Raw genomic sequence first — 11,127 nt, forward strand, 5'->3', positions numbered from 1 at the left:
AATCCTCTTTCATTTCCTAATGTCCTTTAAAGTAGGAAGTCTGCCACCCTTGCCTGGGTTGGCCTATATGTCACTCAAGGTCAACAACAATGTAATTGACTTTAACTACATTCTAAAATGGCCTAGCAAGTTATTCAGTCTAAGAGCAATTGGGGAATGGTAACCAATGGTGGTCTTGCCATTGGCACACATATTCTATAAGAGGATTTAGATAAAAACGTTGAAACATGTTTTTCCAATATGTCACATACATTCAAGGATCAACTTTGAATAGCCGGGACCACTGATGTTGAGCTGTTAAATTTATTTTCTTAAGTTCCTTATTGTAAGCACCCTAAGATTTTCAACTGCTGCAATGAACAGACATCTTTTCATGCTGAAAAACCTTTATTTTTTGTGATATGCAAATGCATAGGTATAAATATTTCTTTTTTCATTACAATACAACAGTTAGAACATTCACAAAGCTCTGTGGTGGAAAAACAAAACACAGAAGCTGCAAACAACTTTTTTTTATTGCACATCAGACAGCATATTTCAAACCATTGCTTTAAGCATCAGTCCAACTACAGTGAGTACTCCAAGCCAACAGATACAGCACACACCTGACTTCACCTGCGCCACAACAGAACAAAAAAAAAGATTCCACACAACCCAACATTCTTCACGTGTTCAACACTTGGTTGGTACATTATTACCAAAACATAAATTGGTACATATACAAACAAAATACCTGTGAGGTTTCCAAAATGCCACACATATATTTGGCAAACATAACATTGCCATATAGTTATTTACACCTCTGATACATTTGTAAACAAGTGTTTAATACGCTTCATAACTAGCAAAGAGCACAGACAGACTTTGTTTGAAGGCTGCAGAATAGGAGATGACATCTTTATTGGGATTTTTCTCAACCAAATAATACATGCCCAAGTCCTCTTGACATTGTATATGTGATTTTGCCTGTGCATTCCTGTTTATTTCAAACAAAAACAAACACCAAACCCTGTTGTTGTCTTGCACAGAATCAGATAAATAAAGGCTTAGCAAAATTAATTTTAAAAGAATTTCATTCTACACTGACACCAATGGATCCCATTCCTTTTAGAACAAAAACAAAACCCTTTCTGTAATTTGCAGTTTCTCCTCATGAATGAAATGGTGTTATTTGAAATGTACAGAGCTACTCAATGCATTCAAACGGAATGTAAAATTTAGCCTTACCTGCTAAAAACAGCAAGCTTTTCCATAGCGACACTAATGTTCCATTTATACAGCAACTTTTATTAAATGTCACTAAGGGGGCATTGATGTGAAAAATTGTTACAGTTGAAATAACATCACCACCTTTTAACCACACAATGAACATTTATTCCTGTTACCACAGAGGGCAAGGAGTGTGTTAGATATCTTCATGGTTAAATTATGCCTGTAAATGCTTTTCCCCAAAGCTGCGTGAGCCATTTATTACATTATATTTACACAAACAAAACTTTCTACACACAATATTTCAGACATTCAAGTGATCTTGTATAAATACCCAGAACATTTCTATTGATATTATAAACAAAGCAGTTGGAGAGGTGGGGGGAGGGGAAACAAAAAAAAACCCAAACTTTTGTGAAGGTAGCAACCCGAAGACTTTAACTATTGAGAACAGGATACTGCCATGCTTATGGATGAGGGAAACCACAGTGTATTTATACCTTTTGCTATTTTGCCCTCATTTTCACTGCACTAAAACATTCCATTTGACCTGCTACGAATTCAGAGGTTGCCTGTCCTGGAAAGCTTCCTTTGAACATTGTTTCTGTTTGCTTATGTCTACTTCCAGATGGGTACCACCAGGAGAATGATGTTGCATGGAAGACAACTTTAATGGGGCATCTTTCCAAGTGTTCCCTTTCTTTACAGAACAGGATTTTGAATGACTAACTTGCTTATTTCCTTTGAAGTCCGTGATGTCATTTCTCTCAGTCGATGCATGCATTTCTGTGTTTGCACTTTGTGGTGTAGACCCGGGGCTACATTTAGTCTCACAGGTCCTCTCCTTTATTGAGCAGGGCAAACTGCTTTCCTTTAATACAGGTTTTTCACCAGCTGGCACAGCCTCCACAGGCAAACAATTAAGTGGCAATCTTTGAGAAACATTGCTTGTTTCATCTGTCTCGCAACAGTCAGCAGGTGTGTTTTTTGAAAGAGGTGGTTGTGCATTGTTATTGGGGTTGGGCTTCTGGCATAACATGCTCTTTGCTGATGAGCTCTGCTGGTCAGATTTTGCAGATAAACGTTTCTCTGCCTTTGATGTACATGGACCTGACAAGAAGGCAATATCAAGGGTACCTTCCAGTGGCTTTAGGCTTAAGATAGATCTACTATCCATCTTACATTCAGTCATTTGCCTGGTAACACTTTCAGTCATTAAACCTAACTGCGGTTTGTCCAAAACAACTTGAGCCGTTCCAGTTACTGTCTTGGAGCAGTCAGTTGGGGTTGACCTTAAATGACTGTGAGCCATGCATGCAGTACTTGCTGACGTATTGTTTTTCTTCACAACTGAGGATTCCTCTTTAATCAAAGATGTTAGTGTCTTTGGCTGAGTGTTGTGAACAGGTGAGCTCATTTCTTTCTTGAACATATCTGATGAAACCTTACTGGTAGTTTCTTTGTCACATATCTTGTTTCCTAAAACTTCGACATTTGAAGTCTTGCTTTCCAATCTTTCACAAACAGTCGGCTCTTTATTAGGGTGTTTTTGAGTCCACTCTACATCACCTTCCTTACCAGAGAATGTTTCCACCTCTAGCGAAGGGGTTGATGATTGTGCATTTTTCTTAGTGTTGAGTACACTAGGAATTGATATACAACTTCCAACTTCTGAACCAGGATTAGCAGTTGGCAACACTGATGGGATATCATTGCGATTAGAGCTCATATCTAGTGTTTTACAGGAAGAAACCAGTGGGCCATTTGCAGAAATGCACTGTTCATCTGAACTTTGCATTTTAATTTCATTATACTTAGAATCTTCAGCAATGTTCAAAGTGAACTCGGCCACGTCTCCAGATGCTTGAGCTACATTTTCATGTCCAAAGTTTGGTTCTTGTACAGCATTTTGTTTTTGAAGAGATTCTCGTCTTACATTCCAATTTTTCTTCCTTACAACTATTGCCTTCAGTTTCTCTTTTTCAATTTCATCAAGTGACTCCTGTCTTCCGACTTTTCTTGCTACAGGGCGTTTGAGACATCCCTGCTCCACAGGTCTAACCTTAGTGATGGACGACATTTCAAATGCATTCTCTTCTAAACTATGTAGACACAAATCTCTCTGTAAAGACTCTTTCCTTCCTTCTGCTTGTGATGTTTCGAGGCTATGTTTACGAGCACACAATTGTTTCTTGTCAGAGGTATAAGAAGGAGACAGTTTCTCAGCAGACTGCACTCTCTTTAATAATGGCGATCTTGGAGGTTCTGCACTTTTAGGCCGAACCATGTGCCTTAAAATAGTTGGTGGTGAGTGCATCTTAGCAGGAAAAGTCTGTGCCATTTTGGAACTGCCAACTGAGTGACCAAGCAAAGGTGACGGTGATCTCTGGGGTGAAGTTGGTTGGGGTGTAGGAGAAGGTGTTCTTGCCAGGGGCGACAATGGGATGCTACCAGCTGATTTACGTCTGCCCGATCTATATTTTGGTCCACCTAGCTTTGAACTCAAACCATGAAGCGTACTTGGTCTAACATGACCAGAGCCAGCGGGAGAATTTGGAGCACTCGAACTAGGCGAGCTGCTTTGTGAAGAATTTGTACCTATTAAAACACGACATTTTTCTTTGGTTAGTTTATCAATTGTTTGCCCAAAACTTGAACTTGAGTTTGTACATGTTACTTTCCATTGCAAAAAGCAATTTGTTACCTTATTAAACTAGCCTCTATACTTGTAACAAAACATTCTGACAATGACAAGACTTTTCAGTAGCTTATTACGATAACTGAAATGGTAAATTGCTGAATTCAACTGTGAAGTCTCAGGAATTAGAATCGGATACCAACTCCTGTGCAAGATTGAAAGCATTAACACAACAGGTTCATTTCAAAGGTCCACATAGGTTCAATAATGTGGTATATAAACAGGAGATTATTGGGTTGTCAGAACATTAACATTTATCATATGGTCAACAGGAGGTGTACTATAATTTGCCTCAAAATCACTGGGGTAAGAAAGATGAAAATATTGCTGGAGTCTCTTAACTAATGACGTTTACTGAAAAGTGCAGAGTTAGGATTGCTGTGAAGCTGAAATATACAGTTTGTAGACACCTGAGGAACTTTACCTCAGCATGAGTCAGCTTTCAGAGGAAGAAGGGAAAAGAAAATTGGGAGAATCATTTCGACTGGGTTCCTTCCTGAATCTGTTCTATATTTTCTGAACACCAGGATGGCACAGTGGCTCAGTGTTTAGCACTGCTGCCTCACAGCGCCAGGGACCCAGGTTTGATTCCAGCCTCGGGCGACTGTCTGTATGGAGTTTGCACATTCTCTCCGTGTCTGCGTGGGTTTCCTCCAGGTGCTGCAGTTTCCTCCGACAGTCCAAAGATGTGTGGATTAGGTGGATTGGCCATGGGAAATACAGGGTTACAGGGATAGGGTGGGTGGCTGGGTCTAGGTGGGATACTCTTTGGAGGATCGGTGCAGGACTCATTGGGCCGAATGGCCTCTTTCCACACTGAAGGGATTCTATGAAACATATTTGCAGTCAAATGTAAGCTGGCAGGACCAGCATCAAGGTCAGGATGAAGACTTAATGTTATGTGGCCATCACTTAACAATGGCTGTTATTTTCATTCATTATAATAGATAGAAGTTTTATGCTCAGGGGAAGTATTAGGGAAGTGATAGCAATGCGATTAACAGTAATGGGATTAACAGTAATACTCACCTTGGAATAAACCTGTCTTGAATTGTCAGTGTGTATTCCTTCAGTACGACAGCAGGGCGTCAGCTTAGGCTTTTGTGCTCAAGTCTCTGGATTGTGACCTGCCACAACCTTTTGACACCGCGGCAATGCTCTATCAACTGAGCCATGGCTGACCCACAACACTATCAGGTTAACAGCGTCTGGCAGAGGTTAGAATTATCCAACAATTCTGACAGGGGTGGCTGAAAACTCACCTGATTGAAAATCAGGGGCTGAGCGGAAGCTTTGTGTTGGTGACCTGGGAGATAAACTGTGTGTTGGTGACCCAGGCATGCTGTCGCTAGACGAGAGCGAACGATTCAGTGAGGAGAAACTCCGGCTGGTGTGAAGTATAACAGGCTGCTTTGCAAATTTTTTAAAGAGCGACCGCCTTCTGTGAAGGAAACAAGAGATGGGATTTTACTTGTCAAACTGCGCGTCTTTTTTTTCTAGATATGAACCTTTTATTTTTAAGAGTGTAACAAAATGAATGCAGAAGGAAGAGTTTACTGAAGATGTGCCGAAACTGGAAGAAGTCAATGACATCGGAGAAATAGGAGGAGTAGGCCACTCTGCCCCTCGAGCCTGATCCGCTATTCAATAAGGTTATGGCGTTAACTCCATCTCCAGCCCTCCACATGCCCCAGTCCCCAGTCAGGAACCTGCCAGATCACCCTTGGTTACATCCATATGGCCTCCACATCTCTGTGGAAGAGGATTCCAAAGCCCAACGATCCTGAGAGAAGAAACTCCTCCTCACGTCAGTCTTCAATGGGAGCTGCCCTACTTTATAAATTGTGCCCTCACGCCCCCACCTACCTCCCCAGTTCTAGATTCCAGCATGAGGGCAGCGCCAATGAATACAGGCACAACTTATTAAACCCTTCCTTATACAACTCGCTCGTCCCAGGAATCGGTCCAGTGAACCTTCTCTGAAATGGTTCCTGTGCAAGAATATCGAGTATATCCATTGCAATGGGAACCACTGAGCTGGATTTAATGTTTTTGTTAGGATCCACCATGCAAAATCATGGAAGAAACTGTGCATCAGTCTCCTGTTGATGGCACAACTTCTCCTTTGGCGGGAGGACACAGCAGCTGATAGGGAATAATTCCCAGCTACTGGTGGCAGGACATCAGTTAGAGTCATAAATGATCCAAGCGACACCTGCAGTATCCTTGAACAAATTGCAATTCAGGGATGGCTCAGGGATTAATACACACTTGAGTGGCCACCCAGCAAATACCGTCAGGTTTACCAGAATCCTTCAAGAATGGAGGCATACCTCATGGTCGGATACTCTGTGTCTGATGGAGGGACCTTGGTTAGGAAGTTGGGATGGGGTAGGGGTTGCAGAAAATCATCCCCTAAACTTTTCTCCAAAATCTCTATGTTCCACCCCCAACCTGCGGCCAACCTATCACTCACATTTCGTGTGGGCTCCCAGGGGAGGCAGAGGGAACCTGGGATGGCAGGAACAGCAAGACAGAGACGGAGGTGGAGGGAGGGGAAAGAGAGCAATGGAGGGAACGAGAGAACCTGTGATTACAGTAACTGTAGGATGTAGAAAGAGAGCTGAATCCAGAAATGAGCACAACATGTTGAGCAAGGCAGGAGGCGATGCTCACTCTTGCTTCATAAGTCAAGGTTTATAGCAGGGACACAATTCCAGGACTCATGAACATTTCCCGGTAAAAGATTGCCTTATGTGGAGAAAGTCTGAGCTGGGTTAAAGTGAAACTGGAGGGTGCAGCCTATTCCACTCCAAGCCAAGACACAGGATTCAATCTGGAGCTGAACAGCTGTGACAAGTTCACTGCATAAATAGTCACCAGCCCAGAGGGTCCAGCCCTCCATTACCAGACACATACTCTCTGGGATGAGGCTGATCAATGGATTTTGTTTCAAAGAACACCCACTGCTTTCTGATGGACAGGCTTACAATGAAGGGTAGATTATTTGTCATATTTATGGAGCGCGTTAGACCCTTTGCAGGTAAATCAGAACTAGCTCAGGTGAATGGATGAGAAACTACTTTTAACGAGTTCTATCTTGCTGCTAGGTGAACAAATGTATTTTGAGGATGCTGATGGTTGCTCAGACTTTTGAGCTGCGTGCATCTTTCCTGCTTCTTTTGCAACTCAACAACTTTCCTGAAAGCAAGAGCTGAAATGTCAGGAAAGTGGAGCTAATAATCGTGGGGAGTTGACATGGTACAGACGCGAGGACGAATAGAATTGGGATGTATGAGGAGATGGTGATTGCAAAAGTTGAGTGGAGAATCGGAATGGGTCGCATGGAAGGAGAGGTCGAATGGGCTGTGAGAGGGCAGGCAGAATGAAAGCATGGGAGGAAAGGCTCAATAAGAGCATGAAGACATGAGGACAGCAACAACAGTCCCACAGCAATTAGTGATGAGCCGCACATTGAATAAAGAGGCTCCTTACAACTCTGACAAAGTTGAATGACTTGTAAAATATTAGTTGCTCAGGTGTAAAAATCAAACAGAACGCTCCGAGAGTTTCTAGCCAGCTCAGTACAAAGAAGATTGAGAAGCATCCGCTGTCAGAGATCTTGATAGCTCAGTTGAATTTTTTGTTTATTTATTCATTCACCCTGGGATGAGGGCGTCACTGGCTAGGACAGCATTTATTGCCCATCCCTAATTGCCGAAAGGGCAGTTAAGAGTCAACCCCATTGCTGTGGGTCACATGTAGGATAAGGTAAGGATGGCAGGTTTCTGTCCCTAAAGGACGAGAGTGAACCAGTTGGGTTTTTCTGACAATCAACAATGGATTCCTGGTCATCATTAGAATCTTAATTCCAAATTTTTATTGAATTCAAATTCCACCATCTGCCATGGCGGGATTTGAAGCCAGGTCCGCAGAACATTACCTGGGTCTCTGGACTAACAGTCCAGCAATAATACCATGAGGCCGTTGCATGCCCTATTGGCTTCCATCTCTCAGGTTAATGGAGTGGTTAAACACAATCTGTGATAAAGTAATAATTCTTGGGTTTGGGAAGGAACATGCTCAATTGGCTGATATTTGTTGCTTCAAGCTTCATGTTCAGTTTTAAGAGGTTGGAACATTCCAGGTACCTTTCTTGGCCTTCCTTCTTTTTTGTTTTTTTACTCCTCCTCATCATCCTGCTTCTGTAGCTGGGTCTCCTTGCTGGACCAGTTCTTATAGATGTGTTCTCAAAAGGTGTGGTTGTGATAGCAACCTTGTTTCCGCTCTAGTCACAACACATAGGAAAACAGTTACTCATGGAAGAATCAGCATTCAATTTATGAAAATGTTTCACAGCTAATTTCTCTGCAAAATACAGATAAAATTATTCTCAGCTGCAATTCAACATTGGAACAAAAAATATTGGTTTTAGTTCTGAATATGAATGGTTCCTAAAATATAGGTAGAGTGTTAAAATAAGCAGTGTTTTTAACCAAACAGGTAGAAGCAGAGGAACTCAATTTGTTGAAAGCAAGTCATCCGAGTATGAATGTATAAAAACAACGAACTAATTGGGAGGCTTGGAGGATGGATGCTAACATTCAATTTCTGGCATCCTCAATATTTAGTACGATCCTGTGCAAATTCAATCTTATTCTTCCCCTGTGTTCCTGTATTTATTCTGCCACTCTATGGGACAGACAGCAACACAGTGATGATATCGTGGAATATTGGAGTTTTACAGCAGGGAAAAAGCCCTTTAGCCCATTGTGTCCACGCCAGTATCAAGCAGCCATCTACTCTAGTCCTATTTTCCAGTCCCTGAAGCATAACGTTGCAGGTAATGGCACTTCAAGTGATCATCTAAATAGTTCTTAGGTCTTAGATGGTTCCGACCTTTACCATCCTTTCTGTCAGTGAGTTCCACCCTCTGCGTGTAAACAGTTCTTCCTTAACTTCCCTCTAAACGTTGACCTTTGCTTAAAACTATGGTCCATGGTTATTGAGTCCTCTACTAAGGGAAAAAGGTTTATCCCTATCTAACTACTGAATTTTGTGCACCTTAATCAGCTTTCTGTGCCACAAGGAAAACACCTATCCAGTCTGTCTTCATAGTTGAATCACTCCGGTTCAGGCAACATCCTGAATCTCCTCTACACCATCTCGAGTGCAGTCTCATCCTTCCTGTAGTGTGGTGACCAGAACTGCATACAGTACTCCAACTGTGACCTAGCTAACATCTTGTATGGCTCCATCGTAACCTCCTTGCTCTTGTATTCAATGCCTTGACTAATAAAGGCAAGTATCTCATATATGTTCTTAACCACTTTATTCATTTGTCCTGTTGCCTTCAACATCTGTGGACATGCTCACCAAGGTTCTGCTGATCTTCTATAATTCCTAGGGCCTTACCATTAATTGTGTAGTTCTTTGCCTTGTTGGTCCTCCCAAGATGCCTCACCTCATTTTTCAGGGTTAAGTTCCATTTGCCACTGTTCAGCCCATCTGACCAACCATTATATTATTCTGTGGTCTAGGTTTCCCTCCTCGCTATTTACCACACTACCAATCTGCAAGTTTAAAGATCAAATCTCCTACATTCGTGTCTTGATCAACAATGTATAAGTAATAAGGGGCCCAGCACAGCTTGCCAGTCACAAAAACACCCTTCGACCATCACGCTCTACCTCCTGTCACTAAGCCAGTTTTGGGTCCAATTTTAAAAACTGCCCTGGATTTCACAGGCACTTACCCCCTTGACCAGTCTCCTATGCTAGACCTTGTCAAAAGCCTTACCGATGTCTACGTAGATCACATTCACTGCACCACCCTGTTTACACAACTAGTCAACAACTCGAAAAACTCAAACCTCTCAGACATGATCTCCCCCGACAAGGCTGTGTTGATTATCCTCGAGTAATTTTATACCGGAATATTGAGCTGCCAGTCTCTTCACCATATCTCGGTGATAACAATGCTGTCATATCCTCATTTGTTAATCAGCACCCTCAACTCATCTGCCTCATTCACAAGACTCCTTGCTTTAATGTCATCTAACCTTACTGAGCTCTGTTGTGTTTTAACTTGACTAGATATGAACTGCTTGTCAAACTGTCTTGGCTTTTCAGCTATATTTGTCTGCATTCACTCAGTATCCCATTCCCCTGCGTTCCTTTAACTCCCCACCAACATTACTTGCAAACCCACACCCCCTCACCCTTGCTGTCACTAGTACTCTAGATGCCTAGACAAATGCCCCATAGTTTCAATACCATCACAGCAACTGCTGATTGCTATATAGCCTCATCTAGTTCAATAATGCCCTTTTAGGGGAGGAAATCCTTTCCCAGTCTGGCCTGAATATGACTCTTAATGCCCTCTACAATGTCACTCAGTTCTATCAAACTGCTACAGGAAAATCAAAAAGTGGGCAAACGCGGGCATTGATTTCACCTTCCGATTGCCACTTACCACCACCACTTTCCACCCCAGTTGATGAATTACTACTTCATGTAGAACTACACTCAAATGGTGTTCAGAGACCAAGGAACAAGATGCATGGTGGATGAGGGGCCTCAACGGCCATCATCAAAAATCGTTCAGTGGCATCACATTATTAAGGCGGATAAAGCTTGAAGGAAATACTCACTAGACAAGGGAAATGTGGTGTGTTGTGAGGGACCCAATAAGAATTAAAACTCTCTTGACCTCGTCCTCATCAACCTACTGGTCACAGATGCACCTGTCCATGACTGTATAGGTAGGAGTAACCCTTGCACGGAAATGTTCCATCTTCAAACTTAGAATATCTTACATCGTGTTGTGTGGCAGCAGGTAAATGAGCCAAATTCAGAACAGATCTAGCAGCTCAAAATGAGGCACTGTGGGCCATCAAGAGCAGCAAAAATATATTGGTCCAGCTTATGTCTCACTCTATTATTGTCTTTAAGCCAGGGGATCAACTTGAGCAGGAAGGTGTCAGGAGCAGCACCAGCTATACCTAAAAGTGAGGTGGCAATCTAGTGAAGCTACAACACAGAACTACCTGTGTGCCATACAGCAGAAGCAACCAACAGGTCAGATCCAAGCTTTGCAGTTCTGCCAGAGTACTGAATGGTGGTGGACGATTAAACAATCGGGTTTGGAGAAGGAAGGTTGGAGTGAGGGGATGAAGAGATCTGATGAGGGACTGACTCCGACAGAGAGGGAGTCAGGTG

The 11,127-nt window shown here is 42.4% G+C and overlaps 1 protein-coding gene across 2 annotated transcripts in view; it reads right to left on the reverse strand.

The window, feature by feature from the left end:
- Positions 1-368: 368 nt before the first annotated feature.
- The window catches only part of LOC109920222 (microtubule-associated serine/threonine-protein kinase 4-like), a 763,378-nt gene continuing 752,619 nt past the window's right edge, over positions 369-11,127 (reverse strand). The window contains exons 24-26 of one of the 2 annotated variants that reach the window (XM_048595288.1): positions 8,059-8,195; positions 5,170-5,348; positions 369-3,807 (exon numbers count right to left, since the gene is read on the reverse strand). In XM_048595288.1, the coding sequence (XP_048451245.1) occupies positions 1,763-3,807; positions 5,170-5,348; positions 8,059-8,195 (2,361 nt within the window). In that variant the 3' untranslated portion in view covers positions 369-1,762. The remainder of the gene's footprint in view (positions 3,808-5,169; positions 5,349-8,058; positions 8,196-11,127) is intronic. The other variant, XM_048595289.1, reaches the window with a different exon arrangement.

Source organism: Rhincodon typus, chromosome 3 (genome assembly GCF_021869965.1).
Source record: "Rhincodon typus isolate 14 chromosome 3, sRhiTyp1.1, whole genome shotgun sequence".
Classification (NCBI taxonomy): domain Eukaryota; kingdom Metazoa; phylum Chordata; class Chondrichthyes; order Orectolobiformes; family Rhincodontidae; genus Rhincodon; species Rhincodon typus.